This window comes from Trichechus manatus, unplaced genomic scaffold, assembly GCF_000243295.1.
Source record: "Trichechus manatus latirostris isolate Lorelei unplaced genomic scaffold, TriManLat1.0 scaffold00009, whole genome shotgun sequence".
Lineage (NCBI taxonomy): Eukaryota > Metazoa > Chordata > Mammalia > Sirenia > Trichechidae > Trichechus > Trichechus manatus.
In genome coordinates this window covers 1,028,276-1,054,880 of record NW_004443945.1, presented here as the reverse complement: position 1 = coordinate 1,054,880, position 26,605 = coordinate 1,028,276, and the positions used below count along the sequence as shown (strand labels likewise).

Below are 26,605 nucleotides of genomic sequence, written 5' to 3'. Positions count from 1 at the left end.
AGCAAGGTAAGAGAAAGTCAGGCAGGATTAGAGGAAGGAGGACGATGGACCAGATCATCTTGGTGGCAATGAAGTAGGGGATGACAGCCTAGTATAATGGAAAGAACACAGCTTGGGAGCCATAAAAAGGAGAGAGAGTTCTTCCTTGGTCACTTATTGACTCTGTGAACTTGGGAAAGTTACCCCTGCCTCAGTTTTCTCATCTGTGAAAAGGGTACAATAACACTTATCTTCCAGGGTTATTATGAGAATCAAATGTTGAGCAAATGGTTGGTTTGGGAAACAAATTAATTCCTTTTGTTTTTCTTCTTATGTAGGCTTAGGGAAAGAGGCTGCTCAAATGGTGTTTGGGAGTCTAGAGTCTTGTTGGTACACGGAGTCGTCCGCATGGAAGTGATTTGCTGTATGCTTTTGGCCCAAAACCAGCCTCTCTCTACCAAAGGTCCCTGGTTACTTGTGGAGCTCCTTCTTATCCCCATGCCTGGGAAGACATTCTCTCCTGGGAGAGGGTTTATGGTGGTCTGGAGCCTGTTTTTATTTTCCATTCCTCATCTGCTCCATCCAGCTCTCACCACCCCTACAATAGGTTAAGCATAGATACTGGTCTCTAGTCCCTGGGTGGTACAAATGATTATCATGCTCCGCTGCTAACTGAAAGGTTGGAGGTTCGAGTCCACCCAGAGGTGCCTCAGAAGAAACGCTTGGTGATCTACTCCTGAAAACTCATCCACTGAAAACCCTACGCTGACACAAATGAGATAGCCATGAGTTGGAATTGTAAACTGGTATTGGTCTCCCAATACCTTCATCCTGAAAGCAACTAGAATGAATCAAGACTATGAATCTCGGGGTATTTCCACATCTCTGAAAAAACAAAACAAACAAAAAACAAACCTGTTTGCAGGTTTTCGGGAAAACACTTTGGCCCATGGAAGACTTCTGTGAGGCCCTTTTCGTGTGCTTGCAGGGAGCAGATGTGCACCCAGTACTGTGTGGTCACCTGCCCCCTGCCATGTTCAAGGCCCACATATGCCAAAGCTTTCCTCCACAGCCCTGGCTCTGTAGCTGCTGCCAGGCTCCCAGATCTCAGGATGCTGATGGAAGGTTGGGAAAGGGCTCCTTGGATGCTGCTCCCACTTGGCCTGTCTGAAGCTTTCAGGGCCAGGAAAACATATAATATTTCTTTGCCTTTGTATAGTTGTGTCCAGTGCATTGATGTTTTCAAGACCCAGGAAAATATATAATGTTGCTTTGCCTTTGTATAGATGTGTCCAGTGCATTGCTACATAAGAATTCAAGAGAGGTAGGATGTCCATTGTTGTTGTTGTTGTTAGGTGCTGTCGAGTCAGTTCCAACTTACAGCATCCCTGTGCACAAGAACAAAACACTGCTGGGTCCTGCGCCATCCTCACAATTATTACTATGCTTGAGTGCATTGTTGCAGCCACTGTGTCAATCCATCTCGTTGAGGGTCTTCCTCTTTTTCCCTGACCCTCTGCTTTACCAAGCATTATGTCCTTCTCCAGGGACTGATCCTTCCGGATAACATGTCCAAAGTATGTGAAACATGAGACATAGTCTCGCCATCCTTGCTTCTAAGGAGCATTCTAGTAGTACTTCTTCCAAAACAGATTTGTTCGTTTTTTTGGCAGTCCGTAGTATATTCAATATTCTTCGCCAGCATCACAATTCAAAGGGGTCAGTTCTTCTTTGGTCTTCCTTATTCATTGTCCAGTTTTCGCATGCATATGAGACAATTAAAAACACCACGTCTTGAGTCAGGCGCACCTTAGTCCTCAAGGTGACATCTTTGCTTTTCAACACTTTAAAAAGGTCTTTTGCAGACAGTTTGCCCAATGCAATTAAGCCCATTAGGAGTCCCTAAGTGGTGCAAACAAGTTAACGTGCTTGGCTGCTGACTAAAAGGTTGGGGTTTTAAATTCACCCAGAGGTACCTCAGAGGAAAGGCCTAGCAATCTGCTTCTGAAAAATCAGCCATTGAAAACCCTATGGAGCACAGGTCTACTCTGACACACATGAGGTCACCATGAGTCCGAACCGTCAGCAACTGGTTTGGATTGATTGATTTATGTTGTCCATTGCACAGAGGGTAATTGAAGCTCTGAGGGGACTTGACCCAACCTAGGTCAAGCTGGGAGGGGAGATGGCCAGAGGTATGTCCAGGACTCCTAATCTCCTCCTGGTTTTCTAGAGATGTGGCATGACGAAAATATTTGTGGGGACTGTTACTTGTTGAGGCTGAGAAGGTGAACATGTATCTTCAACTGGCTAATTCCTTACCTACCCAGGTAGTCCTCCTCTGCTGGTTCTTAAAGTGCTAAACCAGCAACATCAGCATCAGCATCACATGGGAACTGGGTAGAAATCCACATTCCCAGGCTCCAACCTAGACCTACTGAATCAGAATCTGGGGTGGGGGGTGAGGGAGTACTTGCTGCACAAACCCTCTAGGTGATTCTGATGCACACTCAGGTGTAAGCACCACTATCCTATTCCAATGAAGAGGAAGGGTGGGGTTGGGGCAGGGGCTCTGGCAAAAGGGGACTCTTCCCAAAGTAGTTCTTTGCCTCTCCTTCGTGGCCACTCTAGCATGTGCTTAGGCCATGGGTTCTATTCCTGTCTCAGCTGCCAGTTGGGGACTCCTGACTTGGCCCTTGATTCTTATTCCTGTAAAATAATATCAATAATGTTGAAAACACCAAGTATCACTGACATTTCAACCCTGGTGTTGTAGTGGTTAAGAGTTCAGCTGTTAACCAAAAGCTCAGCAGTTCGAATCCACCAAGCGCTCCTTGGAAACTCTATGGGGCAGTTCTACTCTGTCTTATAGGGTCGCTATGAGTTGGAATTGATTCGACGACAATAGGTTTTATTTTTTATTTTTATTTTTAATGTTTACAAACTTCACATACAGGAGCTCAGGTAATAGGTTAGTAGAACTTGTGCTGTCCTCCCACTCCCACCTTACAGATGAGGTGCACAAGGCTGTAGTGCTTGGAGGATCCAGGTATTGACCAGGCGCCCCCGACTTCCTGTCCCTTACCAATCCCTGCGTGTTCAGAGGTCTGGGCTTGACAGCTACAAGGCAGTCTTTCCCAGCACCATCTCCACCCCCAGGCCTAGCCAGGATGCTCACCTTGCAGGAAACTGCGCATCATGAACAGTCACCCTCAAAGGATTATGCAGTGATGAGCAGATGGCCTCCTGTGAGAGGTCCTGTCCTCCCGTTTTCTATCAGTGGGAGACTCTTTAGCCTTCCCCTTCAAGGCAAATAAATTCCACTCCTCAGAGGCTGGGAAATGGAGACAGAGGATGCAAAGAAGGAAACCGCTTTTTAATCACTTTGTTGTAAAGTCTGGGATACGGCCCTGCGACATGTGGCGGTTGCGTCTCGGCCCTGCACCCTGTGAGGACTGGCCACCAGCAGCTGTCAGCCTGTGGGTCTGTCTTGCTGGAGAGGAGTGGGTAAATAAACCAAAACCCACTGCCCTTGAGTCAATTCCGACTCACAGAGACAGAGTAGAACTGTCCCACAGGGTTTCCAAGGAATGAGTGGCTGGTGGATTCCAACTGCTGACCTTTTGATTAACCGCTATAGCACTTAACCACTGTGTCACCAGGGCTCCCCAGGGCTCCTTAAAAAAAAACAGACCCATTGCCGTTGAGTGAATTCTGACTCATAGCGACCCCCTAAGAACAGGGTAGAACTTCCCCCATAGGGTTTCCAAGGAACAGCTGGTGAATTCGAACTACGAACCTTTTGGTTAGCAGCTAAGCTCTTAACCACTGTGCCACCAGGGCTCCTTAGAGGTAAATAATGGCCTGCAAGTGTTTCCTCCCTCAGATCCTCACTAGGTAGGTCATCTGGGGGAACCATGAGCACACCAAGAACTCTGATAGGAAAAAAAAATTGATTTCAGTGGTGTACCGTGAAAGGAAGGAACCCAGGTGGCTGAATAGTTAAGTGCTCGACTGCTAACCAAAAGGTAGGCGGTGCCAACCTACCAGAGGCTCTTCAGGAGAAAAGACCTGGCGATCTGCTCCCATAAAGATATAGCCTAGGAAACCCCGTGGGGCAGTTCTGCTCTCTCCTACCGGGTCACTGAGTGGGAACCAACTTGATGGCACACAACGACGACAATGGTGAAAGGAATCCCCAAATCAACCAACACACTTCCAGCCCCACTCTTCCGTTTCCGTGACATGATCACATGTCTTCTCCCTCATGGGGACAGTTGGCCATGGTCCTCAGTCTTCAGCTTTCATTTTCAATAAGGTCATTTGAGATAGTCCTCTTTCCTGGTTCTGCAACACTCTTCATAATGTTCATACAGGTATTAAATGGGCTTCCGCCTGTTTAACAACGTAAAGGTCAGTGAGTAATCTCAGGCACGCGCCTTTCATTGCCAGCCCCCTGCTTGTACAATTCCTTCTTAGCGTTCTTTCCAAATAGGTGGTAGGGCTGAGGCCACATCTCTGCTTTCTCCTGGCGGACAGACTTTAATTAGGTTGCTAAAATAGCAGAAGCAGGGGTAACCTTCCCTTTGCATAGGTCCTCGCTCTGGAACATCTCTGAATCTTCCCTGCCATGATCTCATTGGTCTTTTCTCTCTCTCTCAGAGGGGAAGGGTTTGTCAGGTAAAGGCTTCCCCCAGATAGTTTCGGCTATCACTTAGTGGTCCCTATCATGAACCAGGCACTGTGTGAGGTGTGTTATATCCATTAGGTAACAGTAAGAGCTTGTGTGTTTGTGTGTGTATGTGTGTGCGTGTATTTGTGCCAAGAACACTGGCCATGGTCTTGACATGGATTATCTCATTTAATCTTCATAAAAATTCAGTGAGAAAGGCATTGGGGTTAATCCCATTTTACAGATGAGGAAATGGAGGGTCTGGAGTTAAATAACTTTCCCAAGCTCAAAAATATAACAAGGGAGTGGAGCCAGGATTCAAACACACATCCTGATCATACCCTAGAGACGGTTCTGTTCCAAGTGCAGTGCATGGACCAACAGCATCAGCATCACCTGGGAGTTTGTTAGAAGTACAGATGCTCAGGCCCCACCCCAGACCCACTGAATCAGAATCTGCATTTTAACAAGATTCCCCAGGGGATTCCTGTACACATTGAATGTTGAGACTGTCCTATACTAGCTCCAGGAATTACAGAGAATTAATACCACAATCGTGTGTGGTATCTAGTATCGACTCTGTTTTCCAGCTGAGGAAACTGTGGTCTGGAGAGGTTAAGGGTTAGTCAGGGGCAGAACTGGGATGTGGTTCCATGTCGGTCAGACTGTCCAGCCACGATGTAATGCCAGTCTTCGTGGCCAAGCTTCCTGCCGTGGATGGGACCCAGGCTCTCTTCTCCCCACTCTAGATGCCTGCAGTCTCCTCCAAGTGAGGATAAGCCCTGAGACTGATTTTGCTGCTCTCCCCTCTGTCCCCTCCCACAGATGTGCAGCACATTAAGAGGAGGGACATCGTGCTGAAGCGAGAACTGGGTGAGGGAGCCTTTGGGAAGGTCTTCCTGGCCGAGTGCTACAACCTCAGCCCGACCAAGGACAAGATGCTCGTGGCGGTGAAGGTAAACCTCTGAGGCGTGCGTCCACCAGGGAGAGGGCTGGCCAAGGAGCCAGGATGGGGGAGGAGAAGGCTCATTCCATTCTAGAAGATGTTGCTAAACTGGCGTCGTTGTCAGATGCAATCAGGGGACCTTGCTTCAAGGTCAATGAATTTTCCTCTGAATCAAAAATGACTTCCTTTGGCTTTGGAGGTCAAGAGGTGTGGCACTTAGGGGATGCCTGGGGTGCAGCTGGAGAAACAGGTGCCCTGTGTGGAAGTTCCTGGTGTTTTTCTGGAGGCCCTGGGCTCACTCCATCTCCAGGCTGCTCTTCCCTTCCCTCCTTGGTGGCTCTGCAGACTGTGTCTTCTGTAGCTGACCCTGTCTCAGAAGTAAAGCTGGATGAAGGGTGGGCTGCTCAAGGAGCCCGGGAACTACTACGTAAGGGCACCAGAATCACTGGTTATAGGAGGAGATTGGGAGAAGAGGTAATATTTAACACAAGAAGAATGGTGAGTGAATTTGGAAGAAATTTTTAGATAGTGCACATGGGATCCGGGGCCAGACCCTGGTTGAATCCCTGACCTGCATGGCTTCTGTGTGGCTTGCTGAGTGGACCATGTAGATTTACTTGGGGCAGAAGAGAAGGGACTTTGCTACCACCAGTTGCCCCCCTTCAACCTCCCTATGTCAATGATCAAATTCTGAAAATCCACGTTGAAGGAATCTTTGGATGTGAACGACACACCCAAGAATGAGATAGCCCTGCTGAGGCACGTACGGGTCTCGGGAGCCCTTCTCTGGAACATGCCTCCTTGAGTGTAGCGTGCAGGCCTTGAGGCCAGTGTGGACTCAGCACATTGTTCTGGTAAGTGGGCCAACCAGGGGGACAGGAGCAGGAGACACTGTCCCCCATGGGGACTATTACCTGGACCTCAAAATGGCCCATCCTTGCACTGATGAGTCTGAATCATCCTGTGTCACCAGGGCTGTTTCATGTTTGTGACGTTCGTGTGTCTGTATTCACAGTCTGTGTGTCTGCAGCAGACCCTCTCTGTCCCCAGAGGACATATGACCTCCACATACGCAGGCAGTGGAGTACCAGGTTATGGGAATAGGTGTGGGACTCAGAGAGCCTGGATGTGAATCCCAGCTCCACCACTCATTACCTGTTGATCTTATACAAGAAGTTAACCTTTCTGGATCTCAGTTTTCTCATCTGTATAATAGAAATGATAATACCTCCTCCTTAAAATGTTGGTGATTAAATTACATATGTATGTGAAATTCTTAGTATACTGGTTGGGGCATAGTAAATACTCAATAAAAAGTAGCTACTTTTTGTTTTTATCATCATTATTATTGAAATTATTGGTGTTATTGAATAGGCTTAGACACATACCATGGGACTGCTCAAGCTTACATTGACTAGCTAGACCAGGGGTGGCCAAAGTTTTTTCCCTAGAGGGCCAAATAGAAAATATTTTGTGCTTTGTGGTCTATATGTTCTCCATTGAAGCTACTGAATTCTACCATAGACAATACATAAACTAATGAGGATGACTGTGTCCCAACAAAACAGTTTTTTTTTTTTTTTTTTTTTTTTATAAAAACAAGCATAGTTTGCCGAGCACTACTTTAGAAAATAATAAGGAACTAGAGTAATGCCCACATGAAAGGCTAATGATTATTGTTACTGAACATTCTGGAATCAACTTGCTCAGTGTGTCTCATAAAGGAGTAAAGGGTGTCTTTAAACAGCTTGGACCAGGATGTGATAAGTTTTCTAATATTGTCCCTAAGCTTAGAATCTGCCCTGCCTCAGTGCTTTTAATTTATAGGATGCCACTAACCCACTGGGTGTCCCAGCATCTGTCTGGGGACTGGTGAGTGAACAGACACTGTTTCCACTTTGAGCAGGAAATGAAATGATAGCTTAAAACCCTGGAAAATGTTTCCCTCTGAGTGGTCTGGCATTAAGGGGCAGCTTCCAGAGTGGATAATGTAGAACGTGTGTTTCTGTTTTCATCCTGGTAAAAGGGTTTCCTTCTCTCCTTGCGTGGTGGAGCCTCTAGGAGGTGAGTGCTCTGGGATGTACACCATTTCCCACCCAGTGGATCCATCGAGTGACCAGCCCTTGGAGAAGCTGCTCATCACTCCAGAGAACCTCTGAGAAGCACCTTTCCTACTCCTTGTCCTCTTTAGATTTTACTCTTTGTAGGTTCCTTCCTCTTAATTTGTTCTCATGTTGATACAGCATAATTCTGTGCTTCCAGAGAATACTTACAAGCATAACCAAAACTGTTGTTAGCAGCCATCGAATAGGTCATGCCATCATGGCGGCACAATGGAATCGGACTGTTATGATCTATAGAGTTTTCATTGGCTGATTTTCAGAAGTAGATCACCAGGCCTTTTCTCCTAGTCTGTCTTAGTCTGGAAGTTCCACTAAAACCTGTTCAGCAGCATAGCAACATACAAGCTTCCAATGATAAATGGGTGGTGGCTGGGAATTGAACCTGGGCCTCCTGCATGTAAAGCAAGAATTCTACCACTGAACCACCACTGCCCCCATATAACCAAGAGTAGACTTTTCCAAAATCATGGTTTTAACTCAAGTGGCAAGAATTTTTTTTTTAAAAGCAGAAGTCACAACTTTTGCGCTTAAGGCATTTGCAGTTGGTTCGGGAGACACGATGAATACCCACAAAAGAAATGGAGAGCAGGGCAAGATGGAACATGATTTGTGTATTTATGTGCAGTGTAAGTGTAACATTCAAATAATGAAACTCATGATTTTTTAAAAAGAAGTGGTGCCACCTTTAAATAGTCATTTGACAAACAACACACTTGCTCAAAAGATCTCAAAAGGGTCTTTTCTGATACCCAGATGAACAATAAGTATATGAAGAAGGTGCCCAACCTAATTAGTCATCAGAGAAATGCACATTGAAACAATCCTGCAATATCATATATATGCACCAGAATGGCTAAATAGCAATGACAATACCAAGTGCTGACAAGGAAATGGAGCAATTGCAATTCTTGTACTCTGCTGGCAGGAATGTAATCTATATACGTGATTCTCTCTATATAATTCCATATATAAAATGTTCAAAAGGTAAGAAAAACTAAGCACTAGTGTGTAGTGATTCATACTTCCGTAGTAAAAACTATTTTTGAAAAAGCAAGAATATGAATTCTATAGGAGTGGTTACTTTTGGGGTGAGAGAGGGCATAGTGGCGGAGGAGCAGGGCATAACGGTGACTTTTGGGGCTGAGAATGTTTTATTTTTGTCCTATGTGAATACCACACTGTTCACTTTGTGACAAATCAATGTGCTACCCTCATTCCTTACATTTCACTCTCATTGGTCTTTCTGTCCCTTGTACCCTCCAAGCTTTTCCCTACCCCAGGGGCTTTGCACTTGTTGTCCCCTTGGCCAGAAAAACTCTCTACTGAGCTGTATCTACATGCCTGGATGTATTAGCTGTAAAACATACTGATTGGTGCCCGTTATACCCTAAACACACACAGCTAGTAGGATATCCAGAGAGATACTTCTGCCCCAGAGACGGACTTACCAAGAGAGCTGGCGGTGATTGTTCCCAAACTTATGCATGACAGTTAAACCCACTAACAACTGTAGTCACTTAATGTAATGAAATGTTATAGAGACCAATGAAATATGAGTGCAAAGAGTGAGCTGCTTTTATGAAACCTAGGATGAATGCTTTAGAGGCCTCTTGGCAAAGCCCATCTTCCTGTGGGCTCAGGCTTTGTGCAGATGCATTTTCTAGAGATGTGGTTCTGTCCTGTGACATGGACTGTGACCCATTTTGCAGTTTGCCAGCTACAAAGAAGGTGTTGAATGTGGACTCCACCGAGAGGAGTGAGGGAGAGTCTTTGGCTCAATTTTTCTCTCATTATTCTCTTCCTGCCATCTCTGTCCCAATTGCATCATGTCCCAGGTGAGTGGGACCACTTGTAACTCTGAACCCCAGTTGCTGACCCCACTCTTTGCCAGTTACATAACAAGTCCAGGTATGGCCCAGGAGCTGGAAGACCCATTTTGAAGGCAGAGAGAGGATTAGTGGTAAGGTCCAGAGAAAGAGTGTGGGAAGTCTCAAAGACAGAGGGGTTGCTTTGCACTCCATCACCCACATGAGGAACTTGTACCTGCTCTCAGTGCGGGGAGCCAACCTGGGGGACACTGGCTGGCACCGTTCAAGGACTGAGAATGTAAATATCCAATGGCTGCTGCTGGCGTCCAGACTGTGCAAGAGAATGATATAAAGAGATGGAGTGAGGCCATTTGGCTGGCCCCAAATTTGATCTACTTTTCCCTCTCATAAATCCAGCATTCACATAAATCTTTATATTCTCCCATCCCACCCATGCTGGATTCTTGTTTTTTTTTTTTCATGAAAAGAAATAAATCATTGGCAGTGATCCTATAACCACACCCCATCCCATGTTGCTCAGAGCTGGGCCAGGACCTAGGTCACCAGGAGAGGCTGTCTCTCACTAGAACTCTGATTTCTTCCATTCATAGCAAGAAGCCTTCACAAATGTCTTTGTTATGGTTGTGTGTGAACACTACAGCCTATTCCTTTATTATTAAATAGCTTTCCAGAGCAGGGAGGCCCTGGGTGGTGCAAATGCATAACACGTGACTGCTAACGAAAAGATTGGAAATTCAAGTTCCCCAGATGCACCTTGGAAGAAAGTCCTGGCAACCTACTTCTGAAAGGTCACAGCCATTAAAAACCCTGTGGAGTGCAGTTCTACCCAGACACACATGGGGTCACCATGAGTTAGAGTTGACTCAATGGCAACTGGTTTAATCCTAGAGCAGGCAGCCAGAGGTGAAGCAGAGAGTGCATAAAATCTGGGTTGGTCAAAGTCGGCAGTGGGCCGGTGCATCTCCAACTTTCCTTCAGTCCCTGGCCTGCCCTACAAGCCTGGCATCCTTGCTGAGCCTGTCCCTGCTGTGGGCAGCCCACACTCCTCACGTTTCTCAACCTCTCCCTGCCCTTTCACTCCTCTGCCCACCATTCCTTGGGAGACCTGGCTAGTGACAAAATCATCTGATTAATTAATTCAAGCAGGTCGGTTGGTGGAAATGTGTCCCGTGCTCCAGCCCCAAGTGCCTACCCTAAGCTGTTGTATGATCTCTGGCAAGTCACCTCCCTGTCCTGGACCTCAGTTTTCACATCTGAAAAATGCACACTGGATAGCTTTCAACACTTTTGTTAGCAGTAGAGTCATTTAATCAAGCACTTTTTTGTGGGAACCCCCACATGTTAAAAAGAATGCATGGTGCTGCTGATTGAAGTAGGGGTGGGGCTTATCTCTGGCTGAAAGACCACAGCCCCTTTGATGGCCAGAGATGCATCTCTATTGAACTTGTGGGGCACTGTGGAGCCCAGATCAGAGGCTCTGGATCAGGGGATCTCTGAGGTCCAATCTTACTCTCAACTTCTGCAGTTTAAGGTAAATGAAGTGGACTGACTCCCAGACAGGGCTGGGCCTCATTTTCTGACTCTGAAATGAACAGGTTAGAAGAGACGATATCTAAAGCCATTTTAATGCTAAGAGTCCATAATCTCTAACGTGTGCTTATGACTCATAGGAGTTTGCGAAAACCCCTAGATAATTGTGTGTTTACACTCCTGAGAGGAGCCTTGGGGGCACAATGGTTAAGTGCAGCTCAGCTGATAACCAAAAGGTTGGCCGTTTGAACACATCCAGTGGCTCCACGGGAGAAAGACCTGGCAATCTGCTCCCATCAGATCACAGCCTAGGAAACTGGGGCAGTTCTACTCTGTCATATAGGGTCACTGTGAGTTGGAACTGACTCGATGGCACACAACAACACCACTCTTGAAATGCTGAAAACACAAGCCAGTAAACCAGTTGCCATCCAGTTGATTCTGACTCATGGTGATCCTACGTGTGTTAGAGTAGAACTGTGCTCCATAGGGTTCTCAGAGGCTGATTTTTCAGAATATAATCTCCAGGCCTTTCTTTCAAGGCACCTCTGGGTGAACTTGAACCTCCAACCTCTTGGTTAGCAGCTAAGTGCACTACCTCTCTGCACCACCCAAGGACTCCAAGCCCGAGCAGCCCTGTTTGTTTCAGGTAATGGGGGCTGCAGAGGAAATAAGAAAGATCTTTGGCTAAGGAGGCTTTCATCAGCTTCCTGAAGTACAGGAAAGGCCAGTCTGCCTAAAAAACCAGGAAAGGCCAGATGCCTGGCAGAGAGAAGGCAAAATGATTTCCAGTCTGTCTAGAATTTCACTAACCTGCAAATGGAAAGCAAACGTCATGCCCACTTCCACATTTTCTCATGTTGTGTCTATCGAGGGCACTAAACTGTGTTGGGTGAAATGAGTGGATGTGGCCCCATCTGCCTTCCGACATCATGGGGAATGGTGTGGACGCGCCTGTAGAGGCCGCTCCACCAGAGGAGAGGGACTGTTCCCTCCACAGCTCATCGTCAGCGGAGGCCAGTGTTGCTGCAACCACCCAGCACTGCCCTCTCCAAGGTCCCTCAGGTGGGCTTAAAAGGCCTCAGAGTCCTTGGGTGGCGCAAATGGTTCACACACTCAGCTGCTAACCAAAAGGTTGGAGATTCGAGTTCACCCAGAGGCACCTCAGAAGAAGGGCCTGGCGATCTACTTCCAAAAAATCAGACACTGAAACCCCTGTGGAGCACAGCTCTACTCTGACACACATGGGGTCACCATGAGTTGGAATTGGCTCAAAGGCAAATTTTTTTTTAAGTTAAACCAGTCGGGGCAATGGTTTTCAAGTAGTTTATTTTAGCACTGAAACTATTTCTTCAAAGGAATCTGTAGGAGAAGGGGGCTTTGTCGGGCCTTCCGTCTCACTGCCCCTCCCCCTGCTATTCACATCTATCTCTGAGGAAGCCTAGCTCTCTGGGATGAATACAGTTTGAAATCGGTGGCCTGGTGGGTGAGGCAAAGGTGTCAGAAAAGTTGGTTTCTCTTTCTACAAGGATCCAAATGCTGAAGGAGAAAGGGGTCGGCCTTGCTGTTGTGATTTAACCTCTTTGTCATTGTTGTTGCTGTTGCTGTCTGCTGTCAAGTTGATTCTGACTCACAGTGACCCTGTAGGACAGAGCAGAACTGCCCTATAGGGTTTCCAAGGCTGTAATGTTTGTGGGAGCCGTTTGCCAGGTCTTTTCTCCCTGGTGAGTTCGAACTGCTGACCTTTTGGTTAACAGCCGAGCTCTTAAACCTTGTGCCACCAGGGCTGCTTACACCCTGAATTAAAATCTTACTTATTGGGAACCCAGTGTGTGTGCTGTCAGCTTTATTTCCAGAAGATCAGAGTGACCGTGGCACTCTAGTTGCTAAAAGCCAGTGCCTTGCATTTCCAGGCCCTGAAGGATCCCACCCTGGCTGCCCGGAAGGATTTCCAGCGGGAGGCTGAACTGCTCACCAACCTGCAGCACGAGCACATTGTCAAGTTCTACGGGGTCTGCGGTGATGGAGACCCCCTCATCATGGTCTTTGAGTACATGAAGCATGGAGACCTGAACAAGTTCCTCAGGTAAGGAGGATCGTCTCGCTGGTGTCAGGAGTCAGGCTTCCCCTCTGAGAATGAGAAGTGAGAAGCTGCCTTTCTTCTTGAGGAGCCCAGGTTGTGCAGTGGTTAAGTGCTCAGCTGCTAACTGAAAGGTCAGCTGTTCGAACCTACCAGCCAAAGACATAAAGATGACAGCCTTGGGAACCCCATGAGGTAGTTGTACTCTGTCCTGTAGGGTCACTATGAGTCGGAATTCACTTGATGGCCACAGGGACAGCCATTTTTTCTTATGGATCCTCTCCTGAGCAACCAGATTCAGGCCTTTGTCCCTGACTTCCTGTGGTGGGAGAAGGTGGAGGGGAGGTTGAGGACGATATGACAAGTAACTTGTACTCTCCTTCCTGATTCCAATGTGGACAAGAAGAAGAGCAAGGTCTGGACTGGGGCCAAGAAAAGAGCTCAGAGCATCAACTAGATTATAATTTATAACCCTGAGGTTCCAAGACATTTTCTTCCCCTGATCTGGCAAATAGCTTTGCCCCTTTGTGTCTTGGGCTCCCCGCTTGCACCCCTCTTGGAAGCCTTCCTGCTAGCAACCCTTTGGTGATGAATAAGAAGGCACAAGGTTACAAACTCATTAGGATACGGACACGGTTAAAAAATAAAATAATTTCCTTGGTTAAATTCTAGCATTGTGCTGTGCAGTAAGGTAGTCAGTCATACGTGGCTATTTGAATTTGAATTTAAATTAAATGAAATTTAAAAATTCAGTTCTGCGGTTACACTAGCCACGTTTCAAGTACCCAGTAGCCACATGTGGACCAGTGCAGTGGTTACCATATCAGAAAGTGCAAACATAGAACATTTCCATCAGCTTAGAAGGTTCTACTGGACAGCAATGTTCTAGAAAGAGTGGATTTCTTGTGAAGGGTTTCTTCGGGTTTGAAGGAAGATTGTCTTGGTAGTTCTTGATGGAACTGGTATGAGACTGGTAACTTCTGGCTCCTGGCCAGAAGATCTGGATGGAGTTTCAGGGGTGGATCCTTCTCCATGGAAGACATAGCATCTCACCACCGGAGCAGAGTGATACCATGTCTGCCTTCCATGACTAACACCTCCAACTATTGCCCCTATGTGGTGGAACAGCCCACAGCCAGGCGTGGCTGACTCATAGAGACCCTAGAGGACAGAGTGGATCTGCCCCCATAGAATTTCCAGGGAGCGGCTGGTGAATTTGAACCACTGACCTTTTGGTTAGCAGCCGAGCTCTTAACCACTATGCCACCAGGACTCCAAAAAAGTCTGTTGCCATAGTGTTGATTACAACTCATAGCGACCCTATAGGACAGAGTAGAACTGCCCCATAGGGTTTCCCAGGAGCAGCTGGTGGATTTGAACTGCTGACCTTCTGATTAGTAGCTGTAGCTCTTAACCACTGTGCCACCAGGGCCACCAGCAGGGCTAAATAGGGCTCCCGAGGGCCTCTCTGTCCCACTGCCTTGCCCCATGTAAGGGAAGAGGAAGAAAAAAATGAATAGAAGGGAGATAAAGGGTGTGAGGCAAGAGTAGAGGCAGGGAGTGGGAAAAGCCTAAAATAAGACAAAGAAAAAGAAAGGAACCCACTGGGTGAGGGACAGCGTCTGTGCTGGATCCCCTGCCTCCTGGTGCTCCCCACACCTCCTCCTTCTCCAAGGCAGGCACAGGTAGAGAAGGCACGAGAGCGAGAGAGGGCACCATTCTGCCAGGGCTTGCTGACCAGCTCCTACAGCCTTGGTCTCTCCATGGGCTCCCTCCCTGAAGACATCATGGGGAGTCTATCCAAGTCAAGACCCAACCAAGGGACATTTTTGGGGAACACAGTTTAGGTTTGGGCCTTCACAGCTAACCAGATTCCTGGCAGATGCCAGTGATCTGTCTTCCTGGGCTGTGTCCATCAAGAATGGGCTTCTCCTAAAGTCCCTGGTGGCTGCATTCCCAGCAGCAGGCCACCCCAAGCCCTCCTGGGAGGTGGCTGGCAGGCTGCTTCCACGCTGCAGGCCCCATGGCCCCAGGCCTGCCCCACCTGCTCTCATGACTCAGTGTCAGTGGGTTTTAGGGGCTAGCTGGGGGATCCTCTCCTGTGACCAGGAGGGGGCTAGTCTGCTGACCCCTTCCTTGTGAGCTGATGCAGCAGCTCCCCTCCTGAGGAACCAGGAGGGCTAATCCCACAGGAGATAATAAAATGATCGTGTTCTTGTTTAATGGCGCCTTTTAGTGGAAACTGGAGAAGCAGTAAAACAGGCCAAGGCCGCGCTGTCCACGAGGGCTCCTCACCCACCGCTTCATAAATAAGGGCCCCTGGTGTGGTCACGGCTCGTTGGGCTTTCTGGAGAAAAGAGTAAACAGTAAAAGTGACTGATATGACAGGGCAAGGCATGCGGATAACAGGTCTGGGACTTGATTTGGGACGTTGGCGTGCTGGGACTGCCAGACCTCGGCTTCAGTTCAGAGCATCTCTCCATCCCAGGCCTAGGCAGGGTGTGGAGCGGCCACAGTGTGGACTCAGAGTCTTGTTACTCAGAGTGTAGACTGGAAACCAGCAGCGTCAGCACTGGCACTTGTCAGAAATGCAAATTCATGGGTCCCTGCTGAATCAACAGAGTCCCCGGGTGGTTACAGGTTCGAGTCTACCCATAGGTGCCTTGGTAGAAAGGCCTGGTGATCGAACTCCAAAAAAATCAGCCACTGAAAACTCAGTGGAGCACAGTTCCACACCCACGGGACCTCCATGAGTCGGACTGGACCCAAAAGGCAGTTTTTTTTTTTTTTTTTTTAACTGAATCAGCTTCTCAGAGTTGGAGTCCTGTAATCTGTTTTAACCAGCCTCCTCCCCTTCCAGGGCTCATTAAAGCTCAAGAAGCTCTCCTCCAGAGCCAAATGTCTACTTTCAAATTCTGCCTCTTGATTCTCCCTGTGGCTACTCTATGACCTCTGTGACTTTGGCAGGTGACCTGGTCACTTTGTGCTTCAGTTTCCTTGTCTCAGAATGGGGGCAGGAGGATCAGATGCATGAGTACGTTTAAAACACTCAGAGCAGGGCTTGGAGGATCAGATGCATGAGTACGTTTAAAACACTCAGAGCAGGGCTTGGTTCACAACAAGGGCTGTGTAAGAGCTAGTTTCTGTTACCATTTTATTAATTATTCTGTAATAGATGTCTAGAATTTGGGGAACCCCTGGGCAGGAATAAAATACTACAAAGAGTAATTTATCCCCCTGACCCTTTGGAGTATGTCTGCAGTCTCTTACTGGGATTCTGGTTGTAGCGTTTCATTTATACCCATACTATCATCATACAATTTTGGGTAGCCAGAAATAGGCCCACAGACAGGCTGAAAAATGAGATTTTATTCATGTCTTTGGGGTTTTCCATAGAAAAGGGAGCCAGGAAGGGCTTTCCCCTTGATCTGCGGAATTCTCTCTGCTCCCTCCTTCTCCCACCCCGAGTAGGGCCCATGGGCCAGATGCGATGATCCTCGTGGACGGACAGCCACGCCAGGCCAAGGGCGAGCTGGGACTCTCCCAAATGCTGCACATCGCCAGCCAGATCGCCTCGGGCATGGTGTACCTGGCCTCCCAGCACTTCGTGCACCGGGACCTGGCCACCAGGAACTGCCTGGTTGGGGCCAACCTGCTGGTGAAGATTGGAGACTTTGGCATGTCGAGAGATGTCTACAGCACCGATTACTACAGGGTAAGGTGGCCTTCCCCCTCTGCAGGGCTCCGCAGCAGAGCTAGTGCCTTGCTCACGTGTCTTTGTCATTGTCCATTAACCATGTCACTCCGGCACACACATGTAACACCCATGCCCAGACATACACTCCTGCATCTGGACATGGCCTGTTTGTTACTCTCTCCATTGCCCAGTCCCTCTTTCCTCTAGGGCGTTTAGCTGTAATGTATGGTTACATTGCAATGGATGTGCATCTTATTCTTACTTGCATCAGTATCTATCCTCCATACACACACACACACACACACACACACACACACACACATAAAGACGAGCCCAATTTGGTGCTACCTTTTAACACCTCCCAACCTAGTCCCTGATCCAGCCTCACCTACTACAGATTTTTTCTGAAATTATCTGTTGGCTACGTAAGGTTTATTGTGTCTCCAAAAGTAGATCTTCACGATAAACCAGAACCCAAAGTAAAACAGCAACAGTGGGTAATGTATTGCTAGAAGTTATCCAGATGGCTTAGGAATGATGAGGAAAGAAAGCAGGTTACCTGTTAGCAATTTTGGAAAGGGGTGCCAGTTAGGCCTTAGGAAAAGCTCTCAGATTGTTAAGAACGATATGTTCAGGATGACTTCCATATAATAGTCTATATTACATTAACAGGAGTCCTATTTTATTTCCATGATTATTTTATCCCTTAGTCCTTGGGAATCTTCTTTCCATAATATCATTTGAGTAGTTCTTGCCAGGGAAAGAGCATGTGACTAAGAGTGTCGCTTATCCCAAAAAGGGGACATGTGGTGCAAACGGAGACACAAGGATGGGATAACTTCTGCAAACTGATTTGAGATGTCTACAAAATATGGAAGATTTACTTTGAGAACACTGAATGGAGGAAGAATTTGGATTAGAGGTGTAAGGAGAGTGTGGGGCAGTACTTTGGCGGTTGAGAGACATGGCAACCATTTGTCTCTTCTTCTTTATAGGCAATGAATGACCATATGTGAGTATAAGAGCCCCATATATGATTGTCTACTCTCTGTTGGCCTGAACATGGTGGACCAGAAGGTTGGGAGTTTGGGGTTGTAGTCTGTAGACCAGTTCTATCTGGGTGCTCTCGGTAGCTTTACTTAAACGAGATTGCCTAGACATTAAAAGTAATCACTTGAGACACTTCATTTTAACAATGGCCTAGAGAAAAATGGAATGCCAAAAAGTGACCCCAACCAGAGAATGGCAGACAATATACCATCAAGAGAGACCTTCAGGCAAAGTGGACCTAACAGGGGGGAAAACAGAATGTCTACAGGGAATTGGGCAGCTCCTCTAACCACTTGCCATGCCCAATATCCCCGGGCATGGCACAAGAACGAGCAGCAGCAGCCACTGCTGATTGATAGCCAGGGCAGACCTGCCAGGAAATATCAAAGCGGAATCTTTCTTTAGCATCTAGGCTAATGTTTTCAGTCATTTCCAGGAGAGGCATTGGTGAGGAGGTTACTAAGGGCTCATGGGTCATAGATTTCTAGAGTCTGGCTGGTGCTGGCACCATTTAATTGCCTGTGCACTCAGTGTAATGGGGTTTGCTGGCCTGTTGGGCTGAGCTCAGATTTATTTTGGTATTGATGAAAGCAAGGAGTTGCTCTTCTTTTTTTCAGACGTTTTGATTATGCCAAGCTGGTCTCCACTGGATTTATCCAGGTGTTGGGAAACTATGTCTGACCAGAGTATGTGTGAAATGAGCCTTCAAACTTATTTCAACGCATCCACTTAATATTTCTTTATTCTGCATTTAAAAAAGGGGAGGAGGGACCACAATCACTTCTCCAAATGATCCTCCTTTGCCCTTGCTTTAACAATAGTCAACTGTTGCTCTTTATTCCTGGGAAAGCTGCAAAGAGTACTAATTCCCCCAGCAGAGTCCACCTCCTTTCTGTGGGTTCTAGGGCAGACTAGAATTTAAGGGAGGCAGAGTGGGGCAAGAAAATGTCCACATTCCAGGTATCCTCAGTTCTTTTTTTTTTTATGATTTCTAAGCCAGGTGTCAGCTGAGGCCAACTGACTTGAAAATATGTGCCTTTGTTTCAAAGGAAGTATGAAATAAGAAAGCATAGCTGTTGTAGTAAAAACTTAACACACCATTGAAACAATTGCCTGTTCCACTGATGGTGGGTAGGTGCTATACTCTCCATATGCAAAGAGCATCTTTTGTCTTATCTTCACGTTCACTGCCTCACAAGTTCCTAGTGTATCCACAGTAACCCCACCTCCACGCCACTCTTCCGTAGAACAAAGGGCATAAGAAGTAGATTTGCTTAAGATCACATCAGCAATTACTCCAAGTTCTTGTTATCCACACTAGGAGACATCATGGTGACAGGGGAATTCTTGGGCTTGGGGCCTACTCTTACCTGTGTCACATCCTAACACCACCATTTAGTGACATGTGGCCTTAATGCACTTCCCCTAACCTCTGTTCAGTTTTCTCATTTTTAAAATGAGAACAGAAATATTCACTCAAGAGAGTTATTTGGATGCTAAGCAAGTTAATTTGTGTAAAGAGTAACTGGAATATAATATTTACTCAGTAAACTATTGTCTATAGTATTTTACTTAGTCCCTTTCGCATCCAAGGCAAGAAAAGACCAGGGATAATCTTATTCCCAGATGCAATTTATGGAGCAGATCAGGGAACCTCTTGACCACCATAGGGGGAAAAACTGGGATCATGCACCCATCCCCAAATACTAGGTAAATTAGTTCTTGTTGTTAGTTGCCATTGAGTCGGCTCCAGCTCACGGTGACCTTACGTAGAGCAGAGCAAAACAGTGCACATCCTGTGCCATCTCCAGGATCTGTGAGATGTTGGAGCCCATTGTGGTGTTAATCCATCTCATGGAGGGTTTCCCTCATTTTCATGGACCCTCTACTTTACCAACCTTGATATCCTTTTCTAGAGATTGGTGTTTCCTGATGAATGGTCCAAAGGAAGCAAGACAAAATTTTGTCATCCTCGCTTCTAAGGAGGATTCTGGTTTTATTTCTTACTATCCTAGGAAAATTTCCTCCCCAAGTTTTCAATTTAGACGGAAATACTGCGTCCTCAGTACTTGCCTGCTCCTCTGGTCAGTGTTGATATGGTCTTGATCATGAATCTTAGAGCTAAGTCCAGGTTGGGGTGATTTATATAAGATTTTTTTTTTGTTCAGTATATACTGGCGGAGGCCCTGGGGGAATGCAGTGATTTATCAGACAGCAGGAACAATGTGAAGGATTCTTTCTGCACACTGACACCTGGGGACAGATTTGTACATCTCTGCTACCGTCTGTTACTAATGTCTGTTGAACCTAAGAGTTTGCTGGCATCTCATACCTAATACAGCTAAATGCAGATAATTGGAGCCTGTGTGTGTGTGTGTGTGTGTGTGTGTGTGTTTGTGTGTGTGTCTGTGTCAGCCTGCCCGGTGTGTATGTCAGTGTGCACACTAGGGCAGGGGGGAGTGATGGAGATTAACTCCTCTTTATATTCTTTCTTTTTCATTTTTAATTTCTTAAAACAAGAGGCACCATCTGGCTCATGCAGAAGTGACATGCAAACAACTGACAAAGGTGAACTGTTTTTTCCTGTTATACATTTAGAGAGAGAAAAAAAAACATTCCTGTACCGAGCACCAAGGGCAATTTGTTCTTCACTCTTCTTAAGATGGTGCCCAAAGACAGCCACGAGTTTCCTTGAATGGATCACTGTCTTGTTGCTTCTGGGATTGCCTTTAAAACAGCTTTGACAAGGGTGGGTTTTTTGGTACCATGCTACTTTTCTCAGAACATCCAAGAGCACTAAGAGATTGGAGGTTCAAATCTAAAATTAAAGAAAGTTCAGAGAGTCCTGGAGATGGGGAGGTTGAGATTCCGTAATCAAAACATTGTCCTCTTTTCAGATGTTTTCCTTTGTAGGGGGAATGATGTACTGAGATCAAGGAGGTATGGGATTGGGAGGGGTCAGCACTCTGGTCCCACTGGTCCAAGGGGCCAGGAGTAGGCATGCTTTCCTCACTCAGCCTGGGGTCCTCCATGGCCACCACCGTGCCTGACACTTAGCAGACGCCCAATAAGAATATGAATGAATGAATGAAGTGAGACTGGAAATCTGAAGTCAGGCAGGAAGTGGATCTGGCCGGACCAAGATGATCCTGCACAGGCAATCAAGTGTCCGTTGAAGTGAGGGAGACTTTGGACATTCCCTGCTGTGCAAAATCCAGCAACAGGTAGCAGGGGCAACTCTGATCTAGGCAAGTAGACATAGTATCCAGGCAGAGTGCAGACAGGAGGCAGTGGCATGCTGGCCTTATTCGGGGATGACTCACTTAAGGTCAGAAGTGGGGTCCCTTTGGGAATGGAGTCCAGTGTCCAGGAGATGGGGAGGGAAGGGAAGCCAAAATCCAGGCAGACGCACATCTGGGGGACACAAGGCAGATCTGGCAGCTGGTAGCAAGGCCCTGGGTTTTGAGCTGGGGATCCCAGAAACTTCCAGAAAAGATAACAACAGTAACATTTAGGATGCAGGAATAATTGAGAAGAAGTTGATCTGGCTGGTGGAAACTTGGATTTTATAGAAGCCATGGTGTACCCATGGCAGAGTGATTAAAAGTGCAGGTTTTGGATCCACACTGCCAGGGTCTGAATCTCAGCTCTTACAATTAACAGCTGTATATCTTTAGGTAAGTTATTTAACCTTTCTGAGCCCCCAACTGTCAAATGGGGTTAATAGTCTCTATCTCATACATTTACTTTGAGGATTAAGAGTTAATAAGGATAAAGTTCTTAGAACAATAAATGCTCAATAAATGTTTATCACTGTTACGGTTACTGGAGCTAAAATACGAATGACTTCCCCAATTCCAAAACAGGCATTCTAAACAAGGCTTACATAATTGCGTTGGTTAAGGTAGGCCAACAGCTATAACAATGAGATATATATATAGATATATATATATATATATAGAATGATCCCAACACAAATAGAAGCTCATTTCTAGGTCACATAACAGTCTGAGCAGGTGAACAGGTTCAAGGAGTGACCCTCCATGTGATCGTTCAGGCTGATGCAGGCTCTACCTTCTTCCTTGAGTGGTTTCCTAGGTCATCTCAGTCAGTCATCACCACTGTAGCCAGCTGGGGAAACCCTGGTGGTGTAGTGGTTAAGAGCTACGGCTGCTAACCAAAAGGTCAGCAGTGTGAATCCACCAGGTGCTCTTCAGAAACTCTATGGGGCAGTTCTACTCTGTCCTGTAGGGTCACTATGAGTCAGAATCAACTCAATGGCAACGGGTTTAGTTTTTTTTGGTGGCCAGCTGGAAGGGGACACAAGCATGAAGGAATGCGTGTGGGATCTTGTTAATGGGCCTGGCTGGCAAGGTGCCTGTCACTTCCCCTGGTGGCAAGAACCCAGTCACATGGCCTCACCTGTCTGTAAGGGAGGTTGAGACATACAGGGTAGCTATGTCCCCAGGGAGAAGAGAAAAACTTGGATTGCACTGAGCAGCTGGCAATCTCTGCCACAGCAAGGATGATGGAAAACTTTCTCTTCTGAAATCCCATCCCCTCTGCATATCATCCCACATCTGGCGATTTACTAGGAAAGATGGGAAAAAAAGATGGGTGTCTTTTTTTGTTTTGCTTTTTGAGGGTCCATTGACTTACCGAGAATGAGTTTCCTAGCAGGATATCATGTGAGTCCTGGGAGAACAAGACAGGGACCTAGGAATGGCAATAACCTGAGCTCTAGAAGTAGCTGAATCAAGACCTGGGGTAAGAGGGGGGTTGAGACTTGATCTGAACATCTCTGAGAATCCTTCCAGTTTTGGATACTGTGACCAGCAAGAATGTTGATTAATTACTGAGTCACCTGAGATGAGAGGCTGGAGCTCCTCAAAGTCTTGTTGTGAGGGGCCTGTAGATAGAAACTAAGTGATTGGCAGTGTGTTGAGGAACCCTGTGCTTTATGAAATAACTTTAATTTACTTTCACCTTTAAAATATGGAGTCCTGGGGGTGCAGTGGTTAAGAGTTCGGCTGCTAACCAAAAGATCAGCAGTTAGAACCCACCAGCTGCTCTGTGAAAACACTATGGGGCAGTTCTACTCTGTCCAATAGATCACTATGAGTCGAATTGACTTGATGGCAACAGGTGTGGTTTGGCTTTTCTGATGGCAACATAGGCCGCCGACTTTCAGGATCAGAAGGTGCCACCGTGCTCCCTGCTCTTTATTGGGGTTTGAAAGGCCCAGTCAATAGTTAGCACCCATCTTCCCTCCCCAAATTCCGAATTCTGATCCCATTGAGACAAAGAAGCCAGGCAGATGAAGATTATAACGTGCACTTGACTACTGACAGCACTGTTGGAGATGGTGGTCTTGTGGCAGAGCAGCAGTGGGCTTCCCCATACTGAACCCCCAGATTAGACTTCCTGGCCTAGTTATAGCATCCTAGAAACATTGCAGGTTTTGGCCTGCGGGAGCAGAATTTTTACTGCTCATCTCTGCTCTTTGCAGATACCCATCAGAAAGGGGAAGAGGCTGTGGCCACATGCCCTGTTGCACCAATCAGAGAAGTTGTTCTTCGAAGGGGCTGGATTAGGGCCAGAGAGCTGCCTGGATTACTACTCCAATAGATGTCCCTTCATTTGGAAACCTGAAACAGTGCAAAGGGGAATGGGTCCTTCAAACTCCATTCATTGTCACCTGGGCTTGTGGCTGCCAACCACCCTCAGAATCATGGTTCCTTCCTCCAAGATCAAGAGTAGAGAGACCTGACCCACTGCTAAACTAGGCACAAAAGGACCAGCAGCTGGGCCTACTGGTCTTTAAGAGACGCTGACCCTGTAGAGAGGGTGCAGCCAGGCTTGACCCAGTAGTTTCAGTCATTAGGTTTTTCTGAGTAGACCCAGGTACCAGGAGAGGAAAAGTGATGCCAAGGGTCAGAAGATGAGGGGTCTCATGCAGGCTGTCCAGTGGCCAGAACCCCAGTTGCTAGGCCCGATTGTCCTTTTGCTATTTTTGAAATACCTTAATAATGTATATAAAAGAGAACAATGGGGGAACATTTGTATTCTATTCCTGAGGAATGCGATTTTCCCAATTCTTATTTTTTTAAATAAATTTTACTCTGGAATAATTTTAAACTTACAGAAAAGTTACAAAACAGTACAGAGAGTCCCCATATCCCTTCACCTGTTTCCTCGAACGTTAGCATCATACATAACCGCGGTACATTTGTCAAAACTAAAAAATTGACAATGGTACAAATTAATAACTGAACCATAAACTTTATTTGGATTTTCCCAGTTTTTCCATTTGTGTCCTGGGGTACCACATTGCATTTGTTGTTGTTATTAATTGCCATCAAATTGATTCCAACTCATGGTGACCTTGTGTGTGCAGATAGAACTTCTCCATAGGGTTTTCTAGGTTGTAATCTTTACGGGAGCAGATCGCCAGGTCTTTTTCCCAAGGAGCCGCTGGGTGAGTTCAAACTGCCAACCTTTCGGATAGCAGCCAAGTGCTTAACCCATTGGCCACCCAGCTGCCTATAAAATTGCATTTGTTGTTGTTGTAGTTAGGTGGCACGAGTCAATTTTGACTCATAGCCATCCCAGGTGTGTTGAGTAGAACCGCCCCGTAAGGTTTTCTAGGCTGTAGTCTTTACGGGAGCAGATCGCTAGGTCTTGCTTCCACGGAGATGCTGGGTAGGTATGAACCACCAACGTTTCGATTAGCAGCCAAGCACTTACCCATTGTACCACCAGGGCTCCTTACATTTAGCCAATTCTTATCTAACAGCAGAGTCCCTGGGCGGTGTACACGGTTAATCCGCTTGGCTGCTAACTGAAAGGTTGGAGGTTTGAGTCCATCCAGAGGCACCTTGGAAGAAAGGCCTGGTGATCTATTTCTGAAAAATCAGCCATTGAAAACCTTACGGAGCACAGCTCTGCTCTGACACACATGGAGTCACCATGAGTTGGAATTGAGTTGATGGCAACTGGTTACCAGTATTTAAGAGCAATGGGACTGCTGGGGTTGGAACAGGAATGGGGATCGGTTGCCCTGTGCAGTCTCCACTTTGGTCCCCTATGCCCTAGGGCAGCTCTGGACACACACTCATGAGACCCCAGGGCTCCAGGGTTCACTGATTTCTGGAAAGGGAATAGGTGAGCTGTAAGAAGGCCTCCTGTACCAGCAAAGCTCAGTGCTGCTGAGGAACCCTATTTTCTTTTTTAATTATTTTTTTTATTGTACTTTAGGTGAAGGTTTACAGAGCAAATATTTTCTCATTAAACAGTCAGTACACATATTGTTTTATAACATTGGTTAACAACCCCATGACATGTCAAGACGCCCCCTTCTCAGCCTTGGAGGACCCTTTTTTTTTTTTGTGAAATATACATAGCCAAAGATACACCATTTCAAAAATTTCTACATGTGCAATTCAGTGACGTTGATTACGTTCTTCCACTTGTGCTGCTATTCTCACTTTAGATGAAGGTTTACGGAACAAAATAGTTTCTTGTTAAACAGTACATATATTGCCCTATGACAATGGTTAAGAACCCCACTCCATGTCAACACTGTCCTTACTCAACCTTGGGAGGAATCCTATTTTCTAAACAACTGAGAACTCCAGACTCCTGCAGGAATTCTTTAGAACTGTGCAGCCATCTCATAATGCAAGAGGACAGGCTGGAGTTAATCTTCTTTGATGGAGCTTAGACAGGAGGCTACAGGAAAACCTGAGGTCTCTTGGGGGATTTTTTCCCTAATCCATGTTCTTGTTCTTTTCTTCAGCCTTCAGGCCAGGGTGCCCAGTGCTGACCAGGAAACCCAGTCATGGTGTAGACACTGGGGCAGTGCTTGGAGCTTTCCTGGCAGCAGCATCTGCTGTAGGTCTGGATGCTATAGCACACGCATCTTGAGTGAATTTTGAAAAAGTAACTTACATGCTAAGGCCTATTAAGCTGCACAAAGCTGCAGAAGGAATGAAAACGGAGGAAGATGTGTGGGATAGATTTATGCTGATTATAGGTATTACAACCTTGTTTCCTTGATTAAAGCCAAAGGATTTGCATGCTAATAATCTACAAAATATCAAACATTTTGGAATATAAAAATCTGGTGAGGGACTGGACCGATCTTTAGGACCCCTCAGTCTCAGTGCTAGCTCTGCATCTGTGTTGCCAATTAGAGAGTTCACTTCCAACTGCAAACTGAGGTTTGGACTCCAGTTCTGTGGTCTCATTAAGGTGTTACTTTCTGTGGAACTTAAAAAAAAAGAACCAGTTGCCATCAAGTCGACTCCGACTCATGGCAACCCCGTGTGTGTCAGAGTAAAACTGTTGTGCTCGATAGTGTTTTCAATGGCTGTGATCTTTTGGCAGCGGATCCCCAGGCCTTTCTCCTGAGGTGCCACTGGGTGGACTCTAACCACCAACCTTTTGGTTAGTAGCCAAGAGCTTAACCGATTGTACCACCCGGGGACTTCTTCTATGGGACTTAGTTCTGCGTTTAATGATAAGCAAGGAGGAGGCTCGGTTTCCTTAGGACAAGAGGGAGACAGGGCAGAAGGTACAAGAATAAAGCCAAAGTCTTCTCAAGCATCTCTGCTACTGCTTTGACCCCAGTCCACAGCTGCTCAATATTCCAGGCCTTTCTATCCTACTGATAAAGTAAGGGAACAGCTTTCAGTTTT

The 26,605-nt window shown here is 46.5% G+C and overlaps 1 protein-coding gene across 6 annotated transcripts in view; it reads left to right on the top strand.

Annotated features, from left to right (window-relative positions):
• NTRK3 (neurotrophic receptor tyrosine kinase 3) overlaps window positions 1-26,605 on the top strand; it is a 469,571-nt gene that overhangs the window by 382,564 nt on the left and 60,402 nt on the right. For all 6 annotated transcript variants that reach the window (XM_023725922.1, XM_023725924.1, XM_023725923.1 and 3 more), the window contains 3 exons: window positions 5,477-5,607; window positions 12,993-13,165; window positions 16,631-16,874. In XM_023725922.1, coding sequence (XP_023581690.1) covers window positions 5,477-5,607; window positions 12,993-13,165; window positions 16,631-16,874 — 548 coding nt within the window. The remainder of the gene's footprint in view (window positions 1-5,476; window positions 5,608-12,992; window positions 13,166-16,630; window positions 16,875-26,605) is intronic.